The sequence below is a fragment of the Euleptes europaea genome, chromosome 3 (assembly GCF_029931775.1).
Source record: "Euleptes europaea isolate rEulEur1 chromosome 3, rEulEur1.hap1, whole genome shotgun sequence".
Classification (NCBI taxonomy): domain Eukaryota; kingdom Metazoa; phylum Chordata; class Lepidosauria; order Squamata; family Sphaerodactylidae; genus Euleptes; species Euleptes europaea.
In genome coordinates this window covers 84641766-84662944 of record NC_079314.1, presented here as the reverse complement: position 1 = coordinate 84662944, position 21179 = coordinate 84641766, and the positions used below count along the sequence as shown (strand labels likewise).

The following is a 21179-nucleotide window of genomic DNA, read 5'->3' as shown; positions in this document are numbered from 1 at the left end:
TCCAATCCAGGCGGCGGCAAAAAAGGAACTGAGGAGGGAAGGGGATGCCCCGCCCAGGAGCATGCGGGCTGCACGGCGCGAAGGCCGGCCCCGCCTGTGAGGGAGGGGCATCCCCCGGTTGAGGACTAAGGCTATTGAATTTTTTCCGGCGGCAGGCCTGCGCGCAGGCGCAGTCCCACATGTGGGGCTGCACCGAAGACAGAAGATGAACAGTGTAAAGATTATCATCCAAAACAAGGAACATAGAGGACTGACAGCAAATACAGAATTGCTTTCTTTGTAAGTAGCCTAACCGGCTACCTCTGCCACCTAATATTATACAGTATGTTATATAGTAAGACAGTAGTATGACAGAAGAGATTCTACTTAAATACTTGACTTTATTAATGCCACTTTTTGATGAGACTAGCACTTACGGTTAAAAATAAGTTTATTGCAATTTTGTATAGAATAAGCAGTAATATTAAGATCCCATCTGTGCTGTAAATTGATACATTTTATATTTAATAATCCACACTTACTAAAAATGAATTATTTGCTTGATAATGCAATTGAAACAAATTATGGCAGATTAAAATAGCTGCATCTGTAAGCAGCAATTATTTACTTAAGTTTCACATTAAGCATAACAATGCCCTCTTCTTACAATGAAACATTGTGGAGTATGAACATCCATAATGCTCCAAATGACAAAATATCATTTAAAAATTAAATATAAGTGCAACATGAGGTTGATCTATGTAGAAATAGTTGGTTTTGTTACAGAACATAATCTTTTTAGACTGGTAAGACTTATGTGCAGTTAAGATTTAGTACTTTAATTCTTCAGTAAAAAAATCAATGTATTTTAATGTAAGCTTTATTTCACACAATTTTACTAATAAATAAGTTTCTCTATAAGGACACCTATTTGTCAATTAGATCAGTAATTATGAGATTAAGCACTAAAATAGGAAAGGATGATAAAAATTGAGGTTAATCTTAAATGGAGTTACTACAGTTGAAACTAAAGACAGAAATGCATACAATAGGTTTACAGTTGTTAAAATGTTACAGTATTCTACAAAATGCCAGATTTTTCCTTAAAACTACTACGCACTAAACCTAGCTGCACAGTTTAGCAAAATGCACCCCAAAATGGTATCTCCCTTTATTATCTTATCCCGCCTACCCCCACCCCCCAGAACAATATGCCAAGTAAAGAAATTTTCAGTACAGCATCTTTTTAGTATGAAGTAAAAACATTTAAACACATCTTCACATTTTACTATCACTTTTGCCCATTTGAGCTTCCAAAGCTTGCAAAAACAAATGTATAATCTCAAATGAATGTAATGATGTCCACATTAAAAAAATAAATCCTACAAGAAGTTCCAGAGATCTAAAAATATTACTCATGGCACAAAGTGATCTCCTAGTTCTGAACAAAAGTTAATGATGTCCGTACACGGTCTTGTTTATTGTTCAATTTCTCACGTTGCTATCATTATCTGTATGCAGTCTCTGAATAGATGAGGAAAGGTCTGACAATATCTCTACAGTTAAAAATAGGAGACCAGGTTGTGCGTGCCATATGAACACTCAATCGGTAGTTGTCTCAGAGTTACTTTTCAGGAACTGGGAGAATGGATTTCCTTGGTTGGTTTCCATAGACTGATAGACCAAAAACAAGAAGACTGAAACAATAACAAAAAGCAGAATTTTTATCCACATAGGGATGGAGCGTTTTTTAACTGTTGGCTGTTCTGCCTTGACATCTGCTGAGGCACCATACTTGGGGATATATTTTGATGAATAGGTTTCTTCCAATCTGAAGTCACCAGGCTCCATAGGTCGACCAGCAGCTCCTTTGATTGGTCTGCGACAGCTAGCACTGTTAATTAAGAATGATAAGTGTCATCTCATGCTTTTAGCATTAGAGTGAAGATGAAGACAAACTGTCTTGGTTAACTATAGCTAGCCAACTATAACTAACCTTATTAGAAGTTAAAGATACTTCCCAATCTACTGTTCACATTAAGATGTCTTCAGTTACAGCCACACACAAAGCTGATTTGTGTCTCCCCCCATTCCCGCAACTGAAAGCTTTCTGGTTTTTGAAGCCAATTTGCCATGACAGCAAAATGAAGATGTCTGACTAACTTTGTAGGGAAGAAAGGAAATGCAAACCAGGAATCTAAACTGGAATTGAATCATGGTTTAGAATTCTGGTTTAAGGAGAGGAAACAATTTACCTGGGAATCTGCATTCCAGAATCAAAGCAAACTGTATCTTAATTCAAGGCTTTTGAAACAGCAAGAATTACAATAGCTAAAACCTGGAAGCAAGTAAATAAACCTTCAATTAATGACTGGAGAGAGAAATTATGGCTGTATATGCGGATGGCCAAATTAACAGATTCCTTACATGGAAAGGATATGGAAGAATTTAAGAAAAGACCGCTGCATTTTGGGACAAACTGGTGAAAATGAATTTTACTAATTTAGTTACTGAGTTATAGAGAAATTGTTAATATTTTTAATAATACTGTTAATGTACTAATTTTAAAACTGTTGTAACACTTCTCTGGAAGTTCACCGTGGTGATGGGACACTGTATCAAGGTGGGTGGTGGTTTTTTAGGGCACTGTGAACTTTGCAATTGCTATTATATTATGTAGTTTTAATTGATTTGTAAGTGCTCTTTTGTATTTTCTTTTTCATTTGTATTTGTTTGTTTTATTTTGTTTTTCATTAAAAAAATAAAAAAAAATAAAAAAAAAGGCTTTTAAAACTAGGAAAGCTTCAGGTGTTCTGCATACAAGGGGAGGTCTGGCCAGGCATAAATTTACACAGATATGTTGTGATGCGTGAAGACAAAATGTTTTGCATTATACACTTAGAGAGGCATTCTAGTGCATGTACACTCACTTTATACCCCAATCAAATATATATCTAACACAGAACCTGTTTGATCCTTACATCTTTGCAAGCCAATTTCTACCCCGGCCTTGGCACAAACAGCTGAAAAAATAAATCTGTTTCTAAAACTCCATTTAAGTGTATGTGGACCAAGATGTAATTATATATCCCATGCATATGTAGTGTAACAGTAAGGTACCTATTCTAGACAGACAAGAATACTGCTTGTGTATAATAACTGTTCATTGCACACGAAGCCGAGTCTATATTTCTCTTTTTCTGAAGTACAAGTAGGCTACTTTTATAGGCTTGAAATATCTAAATTCCTCAATGTAGAGCTACTCAACGCGATAGTTTTCATGGTATTTGTTGCAAGCACATGCAAAATTTCAGTGCTGAGCAAGAGGCTGAGAATAGCTGAGTAAAAGGTGAATAGCCAATATTGCATTGCTTACTCATGACAGATCAGATATTCTCATCCTTAGAATTAAGATCTATTACATGAATTGCTGTCAGATATGTTGATTAATACACAAATATCTTAGTAGTATTAGAGTAGAACTACATGTGAAGCTGATAGTTCTGTGAATACAAATCCTTGTTGTTGTTTTTTCAATCATGCACCAGAGTCCCCAAATCCAAATGGGACCATGATGGGGAAGCCTCTGTCAATGTTCCCAATCAGAAATGCCCCAAGGAGTCCCTATTTGCCCCATTAGGACAGACATATAGGTAACCTCATCAGAACTTGTATGTGTGTCCTAAAAGGGACAAACAACAGCTCCAAGGACTATTTCAGACTGAGGAAGTGGCTTCACTTCACTCTCTTCTCCCAGTTCCAATTGGAATTGGGATCCCCTTTTGCAATTTGTTGGAGAGGGGATGGAAGCTCCATTCACAGAACTCTAAGAGTCACATGTCTTACCCCATTTTTATCCCATCTTTCCATCAAGTTATATATACCTACACACATATACCGAAAAATAAAGTATTAGCACATAAACCAAGAAAACCAACGCCACAAAGGCTTTAGATGTATATGTGATAAATGCCAAAAATTAGGGAGTCTTAATGTGTGCATGGCAGGAGTGAACTATTTACAAACACCTGTAAATTACTTCATTTACCCCCCCCCCCCCCCCACACACACACACAAGATAAGCTCTAGGGAAAATAAAAGCCAGATATCAAAAATCAATATCTAGAAAGTTATTCAACAGCATGGAAAAAAGACATACTTTCTGCATCTAGATATACTCAACATCTCTTTAGAACACAAACCATGAGAGCCACCAATTCTGTTAATACGAACTAAAACAAAGCCAGTTGCAGAAAGTTGTGCTTTAAGCTTACATGTCACAAAACATAACTGCACCCAGAAATACCTAATTCCTGTAGGTGTTGATGCTTCATATGGGAACATTTCTTTAAGAATATCTCTTTCTAATCTTCGTTCCTCTGTAAGATTTTTTTCCATCAGCTGTAAGAGAAGTTACATAACAATAAAATTATAATCCATAAATATGAAAAACTATAGTAAAAAGTGAGAGAGTATGTGTACACAACCGTCTCCCTGTGTGATTCAAAAAAGAATGTGGTATCAGCAGTAAAATGCAAGGATCACTCCTGGAGTTTAGCTGTTGATTGAAGTTTGGTTACTTTGCTGTTTGGCTATATGTTGTGTCTGAGTATTCTCTGTATCATCCTGGTCTTTCAGCACGATGTATGTTGGTCTGTAACTAACACACTAACCACACTGCCATCATATCCATCATAACTGTACTGAACATACCCTGATGTGGGACCAGCATAATGAATAATTTCATATGTACCTCAATAAACTCAAATTCCACTATTTGTGATTAAGAGAACAGATGGCATACATGGTTCAGAAGGCTGTTTTAAACAAGTGTAATGCAGGGATGAATACAATAAATCTGTTGATGCCGTCCGAAAGTAACGGAAGTAATCACTTAAACTTTCAGCATCCATATATTGTCAAATTTCTGTTTCCCTCTCACATGCAAAGGTGACACGCAGAATATACTGCAATGTCAATCTAGGAAAACAAATCTATGAGCATATCTCCACGTTTAAAGCCAAGCATTAACTAGTTAAGAAAGATACCCTCCTCCCCTTTCTACAAAATCTAATTCATTTACTTCAGTTGTCAATGGTTTCTTTGGTGTTCTTCTGGGCAACTTTGAGAAGTCACTGATTGACAGTACAGGATCTGCATGCTTGACATTTCCAGGCACCCTATTGACAACCTGCTGAAATTCAAATTGTTCAAACTCAGAATTAACAACAGAAGCAGCAATTAAAAAAAAACAAACCATGCCAGGAAGCTTTATATTTCAGAAGCCAATCCTCAAAGAAATTTTGGCAGCGATTTTAATAAAAAAATCAATGTACTGTAAACCGATCAGAGAAAACATCTAACCTATTATAGCCACCACATAATAAAGCAACTTCTGGTGCATTCAAGAAGAGTGTTCAGAAGATTTAGCCTCAATATTCCTCCTGCTGCTTTTACCTACAATTAATTTGCTACAAAATGATGAGCAACAGCACAGTATTCTTAATAAAGGAAGCACCCATTATTATTTTTGCAAAAACAAAGAGCTACTGGAGCTTTTTCCAGGAGGAGGAAAATGACAGAATACCACCTCTTGCAAATTCAATATATTTACTAGGGTCTCGTTGCTTGAAGCCACTACAGTTTCAGCTATGGGAGTACTCTCTGACATGACTGCATCATGTACAGGCAACAGTACTGCAGTTTCAACCTGTTTGTTTAAAAAACACAAACACAAACAAAAATAAATATACAGCAATTACTGGGGTCCTGAGAATGAGGAAAATAAATATCTAGATTGCAAATTAGCCTTGCATCACCCTTTTCCTTGTTGCTCTTCTGGATACTGTTGCAGATTCCCTAGAAAATGCCTGCAGAAGTCCACTTTTTGAAGCTCCACTTCTCCAGAATGTCTCAGTAACTCCATCGTCAGAATAGTTCTAATTAAGCATCAAACAATTAGCAAGCATATGAAAGCCGCATCCCTACAGTAAATAGCTATATTCAAATGCCACAATACTAATTTCCAGGATAGATTTAGAAATATGCTGCTTTACTCCTTAAAATGGCACATCAGATTCGGAAAGCCAACAAAAAGGTATTCTCTCATCACCTGCCATAAAGGGCAACTCTACTGCTTTCACATACATATCACAATGAATCGTCTTCAAGGTGTAAATTGACAAAGCAATGTGGAAGCTCAACAGCAACTGAAAACGCAATGTGGAAGCTACAATCACTATCACTCTAAAAATGAAGGCACACACATCTGCAGAAAGTTGAACTTAGGCCCTAAACAGGCATATGATGCAGCTTACAAAAGCTAAAGAGGAATAGGTCTTATGCTTGGCTGGGATACCTCCTGGGAACTCTATAAATGCTGTTTTGAGTTCCATGGTAAGAAAGGGTGAAATATAAAAGTAATAAAGCTTTTTGAGCTTGTTCTTAGTCATCTTTTCTAAAGAATCTGAGAACTGAATACAAACAAAGCATTTGTACCCAGCAGTGACAAACCAGCTTGAAGTATTTACTATGACAGAACAGTCATATATATCAGGACCCAAAGGCATTTTTTAAAAATCCTCTCTCAGATGAGCAAGCTATCGTTCAGTTGTTAAGACTAATTCTGAGTCTGGAACTAGTCCTTTTCTTTCAGAGTTCTATATGCTACAATACATGTTCTTGGTGAGCAGAAACATTCTTAAAGTGCTCCAGGGAGGAAGCCAGATTTGAGTATAAAACAAAGTGCAGTAAAAACTAAGATTCAGCCTTGTTTTTGGTGAGCAGTTTTACCAGTTTCTTGCGTACTTGCATTTAGATGCTTGGGTGTGTCAATTTACAGCTGAGGTATAAGACCAGAGGATAAACTATAAGTACTAATGATTGGGAAAAGTTGATTGTTTTGCAGGAATACAGAACTGATTACAGAAGGATCAGAGAACATCTTGCATACCTCAGACAATACCTAGTAGGAAGGTGGAGAATTTCAGAACTTTAAACCCAATTCTTGGAGTGTTTGATACATAAACTGGTATCATTGTTTTTATAAGACTGTCTTAGCTTGTTAGTGACATGTTACTGTTATAGAGATGAGGCATAACATGAAGGGCAATACAAAAATTAGCCTCAAGAGACAAAACATGAGAATGCTAACAAGTGACATTCTGAAAAAAATGCCTTTTAGAAGTTACCTTATATGGAAGTCAATATGCTTCTAATTTTGAATATCTAGTATAACATTCTTCACAGAATAGTCTGCAGCTGCTTCAGAGTTATGTGGACTTAGGAAATAGGGCAGTTACCTGGCACCTCTGGTTTTGCAGGAAGATGACTGCAAGAATAACCCACCAAATTAATCTCCAAAATTGCTAATGTACTGAACTTTTTCCCTGCTTCCTGGCCTTTTAAGGGACCTTTATGTTCTATTTGGTGTTATAAATATATTTTACTACAAGTTTTTATATTCAGAACACGACTGTCACTGTCTTCTTCACAAAAGGCCCAAGCCTGTATGATTTGCCAGACAGGAATGAACAAATGGTCTCAAGACCACGGCCTGAAACAACTCTGCCCCCCACAACAATCCTTTCTCTCCCCACAACAGCCACCTTGTGAGGTAGGTGGGGCTGACAGTTCAGAGAGAACTGCCCCATGTTTTTCAGAATCCACCCTGATGAAAAGTTCTAGAAAACTGAAAAGCTTGCACACTGTTTGGAGTCTCTTTGGTTTGCCTTAAAGAGTATAACAAGGATTTAACTTTGGGACTCTTCTGAGGACTAATATGGTCACCTCCAACTATAATAAAAATGAATAAAGAAGTTAATCAGTAGCAGTTGCTTTCAATTACTGTAAAATCCATGTACATGTTTCAATTTCAAGACTGAACATGTTTAATATATTTGGTATTTATTCTCAAAATAAACAGCAGTGTTTTATTTTCAGCCAACCTATTTATTAAGTGTTCCTAAGACTCAGGCTTCAACGTATAGGAGTTTTCTTCAAACACGATTAGTGAAGTCTTTGGTGATCTTACTTCAAAAATTAGATCTAAAGAACAGTAATAAAAGTTAGGAGTTTCTGATATGTGCTAAAATCAGAAAGGAAAATACTAATTGGGCAATTATACCTCTCCAATCCTGCTTTTAAGAATGTTTCATCACATGCCCATTTCAATCACAAGGCATGTATTCTCAGGAATCTGTTAAAAAGTATTCTAAAATATTTCAAGTGCGGAGAAGATGGGCAGAGTCACGTTACTGTTTACTTACAAATTTGTCACTTACCTAGAATAAATATTAACTATCAAACAGGTGTCCTAATCAGTGATGAGTATGACAAAGCTTTCAACATAAATCGATAGCAAAGGTGACACAGGGCTGAGTCAAAACAGAAGCACATTTAATAAGTTGATATGGGGAGCACACTTTTTGTAGAGCTTGGGGGTGGGCTGCCGAGAAAGCATGCCCCCACTTCCAACATACTTCAAGTGGTCCACACATCTGAAACCTATTCAGGTGGCGGCCACACTACACTAATGCACATCTAGGCCCTAATTTCCCCCACCCACTGGCAATTTCTTATGAGCCTTCACCTATGTAACCCAAATACCTTGTTAGACAAGACTTTGTTATGAAAGTTTATGGAAAAGCAAATCCCAAGTTCAATGGGACTTACTCCTAAGTATGCATGCACAACACTGGCCAGAGGGCATATGATGCAGCAATTGTGCTGAAGCTATACAGATTTGGATCAGTGTTAATACAAAAGACAAGTCAGATTGTTGAGGGACATTCTCAGTTCTGTTAAGACTCACTGGTAAGACAATGGCTTTAATATAATCATACCTGGTTATGCTCAACAAGTCTTCGTTGCTTAAGTGTTACTGGAATTTTTGTTTTGCCCTTCAGTGGTTCTCTCTTCTCAAGTTGGAGCTCTATTTTGGGATCTGTGAACAAATGTCAGTTTAGACTTTTGCAACTGCAAATTCTAATATTTAAAAAATGGAAACACTTTCTTGTAAGTATTCAGATATTTTTCAAACATTGTAAAAAGTCATGCTAAAGTTACTTACTAGTGTAAGTAACAATTAAGACCCTACACTGCAAATTAAAACTGCTTTTGTCTTTACATGATACCAAACAGATGCAATGGCCTGGACAGTGGATCTTTCTCCACATTCCCCTCACTATCCCCCACAGAAGTCCCATGGTTGCAGAACTCATGTGGACTAACAGCAGTGAGGATGCAAGAGGTAGGTGGCCAATTTTGCCCCTTTTTCTTCACTGAAACCCCCACATCCCATGTAGTTTTTAGTCCATATGGGTCCCATGACAGTGGGAATTAACTTTTCAAGGGTCAGCAGGAACTAGATGGGAAAGGAGAATAAGAGCCTAAGAACATAAGAAAAACCATGCTGGGTCAGACCAAGGTTCATCAAGTCCAGCAGTCTGTTTACAGAGTGGCCAACCAGGAAAAAAGACTACTGACTGTCAGTACCTTACAATTCAAACCACCTCAACAACATCAAAGACAATGGCTTCATTGAGTCATTCAATATGCATACAGCAAGAAATGGGCCACATCTGTCTGCCCATGTATACAGTAGAATGTCTACATTAGGAAGCCCCAAGTCCATACAAGTGTACAGGTTTATGTTCGTATACAAAATTAGAACCCATTTTTCCAACATCCCCAACTCTACCTACAACTCATACGTGTATACACTTTTATATACTGTATGAGTGTCTGATGGCAGGCCGGCATGCAGTTCAGCTCCTCTGTATATATAGACCTATATGAGCTCTGACTTACTATGACTAGCTGAATCCACTCTTGTCCAAGTAAATACATTCTATTAAAAAGGTGAAATTGCTAGATATTGAAATCTATTGATATTGATATCTGCAGAAGGCAATTTAAGAATTAGCATTCTAGTCCTTAATATCTAAGTTCTTATAAACAGTGACAACTCTGGGTTGCTAAAAACATGGGTACTATTCCAATGGTGAAGTTGCTGAGGACTGTCTTGAGTCACCAGGACTACAAGTCATGTATCTTAAGCATGCAGATAAATACCTAAGATGGAATCCAAGTTCTTATATATGCACTCCTCAACCCTAAGTTTCATGTTCACATTATCTTTTCCCCGAATGTGCAGAGAGCAAGAGTAGAATACACAACTGAAAAGCTCCTAGATGTCAAATCCATTCACATCTCTTTGACTTTATTTTTACCTTCTTCATTGTCACTGTATTGATCAGAATCATTATTTCCATTCTGCTTGTTGTTTTCTGCAGAAGAAGAAACGGTCGGTGTAGGTATTAAAGACCTTAGCTCTTGGGTCTGTTCTTTCAGCTTCAGTAGTTTCTTCTCATAAAGCTTCCTTGTCGTAGCTGCAAGCAGGGCGCAAAAAACTAGTTATATTACAGTAAACAAGGAGTTCAGATACTGGAATGAGAAGTTCTGTTATTCTACATATTCATATTTATTCAGCCAATAACCTAAATTAACAGGCAATGGTGTGTTGATATCTAAGCAGCATTTTGAGACCTATGTGCTTCAGTTGTTTTTAGCAAAGATCCCCACCGTGGGAATCAGGATAAAACTTGAATTTGTAAAACATCTTGGTTAAACAGAAAGGAACTTCAAGGGGAAAAATGACCATTAAATTTGGAGAAACTTCAGACATATCAAGATTACAAGCACAGGAAACTTTGACATGGATAGCCGAAACACAGAGTAAACAAGGAGGAAAAGGCAGGAGATAAGCAGGCAAACACGTTTTTGAAAGTTTTTAGGTTCATGATTGCTTCAAGCAGCAGAAGGCATTTGGGGAACCTGAAAAGGCCAGTAAATCTAGAAAGTAGTGTTATTCTTGGAGCTAAGAATAAACCTTTAAGGGGGGAAATCCAATGCCCTGTGTAAAGATCCTCATCTTCTCAGTGGTAGTCAACTACATACAAAGTAGTAACACAACAAATAATTTGAGCATTCTTTGGTTCAGTTAAAGAAGAACAGAATCAGAATATTCAGACTTTACAGAAGGATCATTCTCTTATACATATATGATAAAGATTGGAAATTAGTGAAGCTAGTGAAATTGTGCCTCAAAGTCAGGAAAAGCATGCTTTAATGCAGCAGCTCCTAAGTATACCTGCATACCTTGTAATATCAATGCAGTCAATTAGATACTGCTTCAATTCAAATTTAACAAGGGCTAGAAAAGAACACCATCAAATACCATCTAGCACAGGGATGGGGAACCTCCAGCCCAGAGGCCGTATGCGGCCCCCGAGGACATTTTTTGTGGCCCTTGGGCACTCAGGGGGCTTGCCGTGGAGGCACTGCCCTCCCCGAGGGTGTTCCTGGGGCCACGACTTGCGGGGTTGCTGCGGCGCCCTTTGTACCTCCTCTCGTTGACTGTCGGTCGGAGAGAGGAGGGGGAGGGACTCTTCCCCCAAGACTGCCCCCTACAGTCGCGGCGTGCAGGAATGCCGTAGCACACTGTAAGCCCCTCTCGCCACCTGTTGGCTGTTGAGCGGCGGGGGGGGGGAGAGGCTTGCGGCTCCCAGCAGCAGAGTATGCGCGCGGGAGCTGATTGGGCTTCGGGGAGCCTTTTGTAGACTCGGGGGGGGGGGGAAGGCTTGGAGACTGGGGCTCAGTCGTGCGGGGCTGTGTGCACCACCATGTGTGTGTGTGTGTGTGTGTGGGCGGGGGAGGCGGGGACCTGGTCACTCGGGGCCGGCATGCGCTGGTGTGAGTGTGCACGCGGGGGGGAAGGCTTTTGTCTCTCCCCCCCCTCTTTTTCTGTCTCTTTTATCTCCCTCTCCTTCTGACTTTGTCTGTCTCCCTCCGTTTTTTCTTTCCCTCCATCCTTTTCTTTCTTTTTCCCCCTCCCTCCATTTCTTTTTCCCTTTCTCCCTCCCTTTTCCTCTTTCTCTGTTTTCCTTTCTTCCTTCCCCCCTTTCCTCCCCTGCGGATCAACTGTGGGCTGCGCATTGTTTGCTCAGGCCCACCACTGGCTGCCCTCCCGCCTGGGAGGGAGGACCAAGGGGAGTGGCGGCACCCTCCAGGCCTTCTGTGTGGCCTCCCCTGGGGTTGCTAACCTCCAGGTTGTGGCTGGAGACCTGGCAACCCTAGCCTCCCCCCCACCCTGCTGGGAGATCTACGCCTGGTATGGCCCCTGAATGATGTTATAAGTGTGCAAATGGCCCTTGGCAGGAAAAAGGTTCCCCACCCCTGATCTAGCAGCTTCTGTTTCACTACCTGTAATTATCCAAGCAACTGCCATTTTCCTATCAGAAGAGCAGCATCTGGCTTCTCTCTGCTTGGCTCTTAAAAACCTCCCATTCTGAGAGAAAGGGCTAAAATAGTCACTAAACAATACTGGGAATGAGTAGGGAGACTGAGATTATTTGCTTGTTTTATTGCCAACTACTTCGAAGGGATAAAAAGCAATACATTAATATAGTAATCAAAAACAAACCAACTAGACAATCACTAAGATATCTCAAAATGCCAGTCGTTCCCCCCCCCCCCCCAAATAAAATCCCTAACTTTGGTGCATGTTGGAGCGTAGGTGACTAAGGCACTGGCTAAAATACTGAAGGGGTGTGGAGATAAGAATGTACTGTTTTAATTCCATAGCAAGGTTGGGAAGGTCATAATTGTTGGTTTAGTTAAATGTCAGGGGTATTGTCATTCTGGAAATATTGTAATACTCCCAATATTTAATAAAATGACATTTGAGCCATTCCTTATATAAAATTCAAAGGACCAAGGAACGAAGACAAAGGACGAACCTATTTGCTTATCAGCTGTTAATCCCTGGTCCCTTTACAGTTTAAGTGGCCAATATTTTCTATGGGAAGACCTGGACTCCAGAGGCCAGAACTACCCCCAGAAAACAGTTGCCCTTCAAAATTATTTAACAGCTGATGGCCACCTGACCTTCCCTCTGGATTGTGAATGCCAGATCTACTGACTACTATTTCTTATGGCTGATCCAGGTCTGTGCTCCAGGCCTCTCCACACCTTTATGGCACGTCTGCCAGCAGAGCCCACCTCAGCCCCCAACACTGGGAAAATAACAGACAAGTCACTGGGTCAACAGGCATGCTCCTCTCAAGTCCTACAAGGCTCAGCATGAATAATAATGCTGGATTCAGGAATTATGCCAGGAAGGCAGCAGCAGCACTGGATAGTCTGATCCAACCCCTGAAACATGCATATTACCAGGTCGGTGACATTTAATGCACACCCCTACATTCACACCTTTCTCTCCAACATTTCTCCTTATCTTCAGAGTTTCAGTATGTACTATTCATGCAATGTTTTACGATAATAACCTACCCACAATAGGACCAGGGTTCACACCATATCCCATAAGCTGTTCTTTGAGTTCTTCATTACCAAGTTCTGTTACGTCTTCATCATCCTTCTCATCTGGCCTTGGTTTGTCTGTTTTCTTTGTTGCTTTCTGTGAAGAGACAGACAAAGTTTTAGGAGAGCTGAAAAACATGTATCAATGTATTATTACAGCAACATTATGTAAGCCTCAGAAGCAACCTCTCCTCAGTTGAATTCATAGGTCAATTGGCTTCCTCTGTTTAAAAAGAACAACTAGTGAGTGTAACGGAATCCAGGTTCTAAACATTTCATGCGTTTCATGCGTTATGATGATATATTACAATAGCACCCCACATATTATTACAATGGATAAAGACTTCTGACCTTCCAACTCCATTAAAGCCTAGAATACCAGTAGTCCCTCCTATTTCTTTCTCCCCCTTCTGCTTTCTTTCATGTTCCTCCCTACATCAGGGATAGCCTGTCCCTCTTCAAAGAACTTTCTAGGCAATCAGCCCCTTCGTTTGAACATTTTCTACAGTTAGTAAGTTCCTTGGCCAAGACCCATTGCCTCCTTTTCATGTTAGTTTTTGTTGTTGCAAAATGCAGTAACACACACAACTGCTTCTGTGGAAGGCACCCTGGATGCAATAGCCCATGATTTGTTATGTACAGTTTTGAAAGACTGTCCCCAAACTTATACAAGAAGGAAGAAACCAAGAGCCCTGATCTCTAGCTCATAACTCAGGGAAGTTCACATGTACTGCTTACTCTGCTATACTTTAAGGGCCAATTACTGAATTCCAGGTTGTTAAGCTACTTATGTGGTAACTTTTTGAAGGTATACTTAGGAATCAAACCAACAAAAGCAATATTAAAGAATGCTCAGAAAGAATAGGAACAGAAATCAGAAGAGCTGAAGTCAAACCCACATTCTACAGACAGATTGCTTTCAAGATGAGGTTGTTGATACAAAACAGGTTTATCTGTCAAAATTGCTGCAGCTAAGCCTTATAAAGATGTTCCAAGCTTTGACCGCAATGTGCTTATTTAGCAACTTAAGAAATGTGGTACTGTTCTACCTGCTGCAATATGCCTTTCCTTCTAAAATATAGAAAATATTTACAGAAATTTACAACAATACATTTTATCCTCTCTACTAGTTGCTGGGGTAAAGGATTTTCAGTTTACAGCTGATCTCAATTTTAAATCCAATACTTCCATCTCTGAATCAATATACTTAAACTATTACAAACAATACCTCTCATAACTTTTGGGAAAGGGTAAGGGGCAGGTCAAGCTAAATTGGGAATTTTTAAACAAGTATAATGTTCACCTTTCCAATGAAATATCATATTTATCCCAAAGGAAGACAGCTCTTTACGTAAGACAATTTATCTAAAAATATAACACAAAAATGTTTCTTATTGTGCATGCCTGTAACTTGCATTTGAATTGAAGATGTACCCCCTCTTTTTCTGGACAGCATATATGGAGGGAAACCCCTACTGTTCCTTTACTTTTCAGGTAAATTGGGTATGCAGTAAACATTACCACATTTTACATTCACACATTAGTTAAGTCTCCTGTCATTACTTCCAAAAGGCAGGGTTATTTTGTACTAAACCGCACTTAGTGTAGACAAAGCTGTAGTTATTACATTTTGCAGTTACGAACCACAATGGATAAATTAGATAGCCTAGCTAGGACCAACCAAGACTCAATGCTTTGAAGTTGGGAAATTTGCAGTTATAACCAGCAGCCAGTAAGAGGCACCAAAGTCAACAGAACTAAGCTTCCCCTGCAAAAGATACTCTGACCTGGTGCAAGCCAACACCAGGGGAAGCTGCTTCAGGACCTCTGTTAAGCAGGGATCCAAAAGAGGGTAAGAAATAAAATTGGAGGCGGGGAAACCAAGCCTTGCAATACCTCTGAAGAAATAAAGGAGATGTTTTTGACCTTTTATTTAAGCAACAGAGGTTGCACCTTATTTGCGAGTAAGGGGAAGGCACTAGTCAATGCTGATTACAGAAATATAAGTGCTAGGTGTTATCAGAAAGGCAGACAATTTATACTACTTTAACAATAGCCAATTGATCAATCAACATAAAAGACAATGGCCCTGTAGCCATAAACAATGTCTGCACAAGATCCTTTCAAGATTTTTATTTCAATTTACTTATTTGTGTAATTCCACTGTTCAGATAAAAGAATTAAGTTTAAACAGAATGTCTCTGCAGAAAGGTACAAAGGAAGAAAACAACACTTTTTTGTTTGTTTTGAAAGGGGATGGATCTTCTGGGGAAAAACTGCAATATACACAATACTTACTTTTCTTTCTATCAAACAAACTGATTATGTTGATTTAAAATATAACATACATCTTGTATAGCTTAGATAGCCTACAGAATTGTGTTATTGGCATTTATGGAAATATAAATGCCTCTTTTTTACAAGCCAAACTGAAAATATACCACACACTAAAGTTAAGAAGTAGCTGCTATCTTTTCACTCGCTCTTGTACTCCAGCAAATATATGTTATTCTTCAGTGGAAAACTTTCCATTTCTAAAAATTCATCATTTCATAACATTAACATGAATACAATATTAGACAAGCCAAGCAGTTTCAAAGCTGCGATTAATGTTTTCCAGGTGATCATCCCCAGGAACTGTGCAAGAGTGCACATGTGGGTTTTATTAATTTGTAAACTGGGGTGAGAGGATAAAACTACAAATACATACAGTAATCCATATAAAAAGGCAAGTTATGAAATCACATGATTAGTTTCAATTTTGACCTGCACAGTCATGATTCTTACTTATGTGTCTCCTTGCACATGATAGGAGTACTGTAATCACTGACCTAATGCAGAGCTAACAAATAATACACATGAGGTATGACAGTGACCTCTTTCAACAGGAGTTAAACTCTGTTGCAGTAGATGACTGGATAGCTATATCCACAGCATACCATGCACAATCCTTTGAGTGTGCTAAAATTAGTGTGCCAACAGTTTCCAGTGACTTTGGGTTTTTAAAAACCATATAAACATTTAAACATGCCCTATCAGTATTATTCCAATAAAAGTAACTGCCACGTAAACATCTGAATGTGTTGGAATACTGAAAGCATATTTGTCCCCCCCCCCCAAGTTTCAGTTCAAATATTTGTACCTATTGTGTCACAAAATTATAAGGTACTTTTAAAAGCCTCTTTAGTTGACTATAGTAAATGCAACAAACAGTGCAGTTCTAAGTAGTTACATCTTTCTAATCCAATGAATTTAGTACTGCACTGCAACATTCTCAAACAACCATCTATAAATCATTGTTTCATCATTCATTATTGTCTATATGGCCAAGACAAATCTCTGTGTTGCGCACCATCTCAGACCAGATAATATAGAAACTGCTTTGAGATCCTGCCTATTTTCTAACCGTATATTGCTAAACATGTTGATGTATTCTCATGAAAGTACTTTACTACTAGTGACTTCCGGGCATTCATTTCTATTAAATATCTGCATTTTCTTATTAGGCAGTAAAGATTATACCCATACAAACAGTAGTAAAATCTGAAAGACACTCTCCCAAGACTAACAGCCAAAACTCAGCAAAATGTAGAGCATGCAAGAAAAATCTCAGTTCTATAATATGGTTTCCATGCATGCATTTATACAGCAAAATTATCCACTTTGTATCTTTCATTTTACTTTTTATTCTAACACATATTTGCCTGTTGCCATAAGCTAAATTTGCACCGAACACAGGTTAACAAAAACAGAACAGCATGCAGATTATCATTCCCAGATCACTCCAAATTTAAACAACAGACCAGTGATATGGCCTGAGCCTTCCCCCAAAACCTAAAGCAAACATCAAAGTTCCATCAAAGATGCCCCACATCCTGAGCTGCTCATAAGAAGTGTGTATTCATTATACAGTGTATCAACAGTAAAGACTAAGTGCACTTCTACATGCCTTCCTTATTTTCTCCAAGTTCCCTTCTAACCTCTGTTCTCCCTCTCGTCATTCATACTCCCTCCATATTTCAAATCTCTTTTCTCTTACCCTTATTCTCTCTTAAGATTCTATCTTCCATCCCTACTCCACCTCTGAAGCGTGGGAGGGCAGAGATATTAGAACCATGCGAGCATGACAGGCGCAGGATGGCAGGAAGAACCTTGCTGCCCATGAAGTCCAGACAGCAGCCACAGCTTAAAAGGTATCAGGCACCTGTACTTGCAGGTTTGTGTTAAACTACTTTGGCCATCAGAAAAGTTCTACCACCAGCAGAAATGAAGCTTCACTCTAAGCAAAATACAAGAACCAGAGGAAACAAGGAAAATTTAAATGCTCAGTCCATCTTCCTTGCACTTGCCAATTATCCCAAAGATCTACACCCGTATCTGAAGTAAAGTCTTTTTTGGATCCTTTTAGAAGCTAAAACATTCCATTTCTCACTTTGATTTTAATATAACTGAAACTTTAATTTAAAATTACATATGGGTGACTGGGCAAAAGCCAACATCTACCACAAGAGTAAGGTCAAAATTATTTTTGTAAATACCCACCCAGTTAAACAAAAACATGGTACTCAATACGCTATCTCAAAAAAATGCCTGAAGGCTCAACCAGATGGGGAACTCATTGTTTAGAATGTTAGACGCCAACTATATTCATATTTATCACTGCTGCTCCAGACAAACAGGCAGGAACAATGCAATTATTACAGGAACCACTGCACAAAGAAGCAATGGTAGCTCTAAATCTTCTGGTTAATATTTTCTTGTTCTAACACTTTACAGTGCATTTTTCCCACTACTAAAAGTAGTGTTTGCAACTGTCCTAAAAATAAAACACTGGTCCATCACGTCAAAAGACTAGAAGAGGATGATAAAGCAAACAGTATAATGACAAGAAGCATCAAACAAGGTAAGCGAAAGAAAGAAAGAAAGCATGTCCCACCAAAGAGTTCTGAATGACTTTTTTAAAAGCCTATGTTTACACAGCCTATAGCGGGGAGCTTCCAACAGGCCAACCCAAACTTCACTTTCAGCACTGACAGACCGATCCAATGCATTATTGTTTTAAACGAAGAACGCCGCCGGATCCGTGGGTGTTTATTCGCAAGTCAGCGCGCACAGGATTTGCAGCCCTGGCTGGCGATCGGCCTTCCACGTGGAGACGGAGCACGGGACACGGGTCAATTACTACGAGCTCCCGCTCGGGGCGCAGGGCCAACAGCGACATCGTGCCTGGTAGTCTGAAGTAACGCCGAAGGGAAGGCACCGGCGAAGCTTGAAAACGGAGCTACTCAAAGTCACCCGGAAGGGCCCGGCGACCAACGGGGGGGGGGGACATTTCCCACCCCAAAGGCTTCCTGCCTCCTCAAGGCAATCCCCCACGCGCGGGCCCCGTCTCCTCCCCACCATGACAAAACATGGCGCCGCCCCCCTCAGAGAAAGCGGGAAAAAAACCTGCCGCCCCCTTGACGCTGGCAGGGGGGCAGCCCTCCGCCCACGGCCTGCGGCCCAGCCGCCCCCCTTTTGCCCTCCCGCGGCCAAGAAAGGAGATGCGGCGGCGCTCACCCGGCCCACGGCCACAGCCCCACCTCCGCCGCCTCCTCCTCCTGCTGCCCTGTTCCTGACGGCGAGCGGAGTTGTCTCCCGCTCCTCATCGCTGGAGAAGTCGGGCTGCGGAGGCGCCGCCGACGCGTTGCGGGCGGTGAGATGCTGAAGGTACAGCTGCACGTAGACGTCTTTGCGCTGCTCGCCGCCCGGCAGGCTCACATTGTTCGCGATCAGCTCGCTCTTCAGCTTCTCCTTGGTCAGCACCGACGGGTCCGCCAGGAACTCGGGCATCGCCAGGCTCGGGCTCTGTCGCCGCCCTCCCAGGAGACAGCGGAGAGGGAAGCGCCAACAAAGAGGAGAAGGGGGGGCGGGAGAGGGGAGGAACCACCTGCCCAGCGCCCGACTCCTTCACAGCGCGCACAACGAGCCGCTTCGCCCCGCTCGCCAATAAAACGCGCCCGGATTGGTCGGCGGAAACGCAAGGGCGCCCTCCTATTGGCTCCAGGGCTGAGAGGAGCGGCGCGCGGGCCCCCATCACAATTGGAGCGTTGCGCGAGCGCTGGGCACGCAGTTTAAATTCGGCTAGGCGGGAGTGGAGGCTGTGCCGCGTAAGTGGCTCTCCTCCCTCCGGATGGAGGGCAAGAGGCGGAGCCAGACGTGAGGCGGCCCCGGGGAGCTTTCATTTCTCTCCCATAATTGGTACAGAAAAGGCATTCTGTGGGGAGATTACCGAACTCCTTCCACAGAGATTGCCCCAGGGTGGGGGTGGGGTCTTGTTCTCAGAGAATTCATGGGGATTCCTGCTGCGGGGACAGAAGCAAGTGTGGCCCTTGTTTGCTACAACAGGTGGTAGCTTGTGTTTTAATTATTAAAAAGCGGTCAACAATTTTCTTGAACGCGTTGTGGGTGGTATTGATTGTTTTGTGCCACAGCTGTTGGTAGTTTTTGTGTGCAAAATGCTAAACATACAGCTCTACATTCACTCTCCCCTCTTGCGCAAACCAGAACTATTAAAAATGTGTAGTCCAGCATGGCTACTAGTGTTTCAGGTTATGCAAAAAGAAATAATTGACTTTAGCAACAACAGCAAAACTTTTTTTTTAAAGATGGGTGTTAGAGAATAATTTCTACTCTCTTACTTTTGCCAACAGCAAAACAAACAAACGTACTTGTCAATCCAAATGGTGCTTGTAAAAAATGTTTTGGCTAAGTAAGCTGGTATTACCAATGTAGGGACTTGCTATGCCTTGCTGTCAGGTCACATCTCCTTATGGCAACCCCTGGTGGGGTTTTCAAGGGAAGAGACGTTCAGAGACAGTTTGCCATTGCCTGCCTCTATAGTGACCCTGGTATTCCTTGGAGGTCTCCCATCCAAATACTTGCCAGGGTTGACCCTGCTTAACTTCTAAGATCTGATGAGATCAGGCTAGCCTGGGCTATCCAGGTCAGGGCTTGTAATGGTAAAATGAAGCTCAGCAGGCCTTAAGCATAGTTTATTGCTTAACATGACTAAAATGACTAAATTGAGGCTATCGTATTTTGGTAACATTATGAGAAGACAAAGAGTCACTGGAAAAGACAGTCATGCTAGGAAAAGTTGAGGGCAGCAGGAAAAGAGGAAGACCCAACAAGAGATGGATTGACTCAATAAAGGAAGCCACAGCCCTCAATTTGCAAGATCTGAGCAAGGCTGTCAAAGATAGGACATTTTGGAAGACTGATTCATAGGGTCGCCATGAATCGGAAGCAACTTGACGGCACTTAACACACACACACACACACACACACACACATTGCTTAACAACTAACAATGACAGCTAACAAGAACAGGAATCTTCAGCGACTCTTGAAAACTACAGGGGCTGAGGAGGTCCAAACAACCCACTGACAAACAACACCCCTCCCCCTTAGCCAACATAGTCCTTAGAACAGGGCTCAGGGGAAGTGGGGGAAAGATAGCTGTGAATTTCCTGCATTGTTCAAGGAATTGGACTAGATGACTCTTGAGGTCCCTTCCAGCTCTATGTTTCCTACACTTAACAAGGTGGTACTCTTTCACGGGGTCTTGGGGTTCTCCATGTACAGGTTCTCTCAATGATTCTATCTGTTGCTTCTCCAGGCAGGAGCACATTAACAACCCAATGTCTGATGGCTCTGGTAACTGAGCAGGGGGCATAGCAGGAGGATCAACAACCCCAGAGTGCTTTACAGTTGGTGCCTCCAAGGATTCTGCTACTATTTCTCCCCTGGACAATGATAATCTTCCCAGTCGATTTACA

General features: G+C 40.8%; 1 protein-coding gene across 7 annotated transcripts; it reads right to left on the bottom strand.

The window, feature by feature from the left end:
* Nucleotides 1-762: 762 nt before the first annotated feature.
* Nucleotides 763-19265, bottom strand: TMPO (thymopoietin). 7 transcript variants are annotated; one of them, XM_056846134.1, is made up of 9 exons: nt 18919-19265; nt 13330-13456; nt 10212-10370; nt 8823-8923; nt 5799-5918; nt 5594-5689; nt 5063-5173; nt 4286-4380; nt 763-1873 (listed from the first exon to the last, which is right to left on the bottom strand). In XM_056846134.1, exons 1-9 carry the CDS (start codon nt 19189-19191, stop codon nt 1582-1584), a joined length of 1374 nt encoding a protein of 457 aa, XP_056702112.1. In that variant the 5' UTR covers nt 19192-19265; the 3' UTR covers nt 763-1581. The 7 variants fall into 7 exon arrangements, with proteins under 7 accessions (XP_056702112.1, XP_056702113.1, XP_056702114.1 ...); XM_056846135.1 differs by having other exon boundaries at nt 5063-5170; XM_056846136.1 differs by lacking the exon at nt 5063-5173.
* Nucleotides 19266-21179: the final 1914 nt, after the last annotated feature.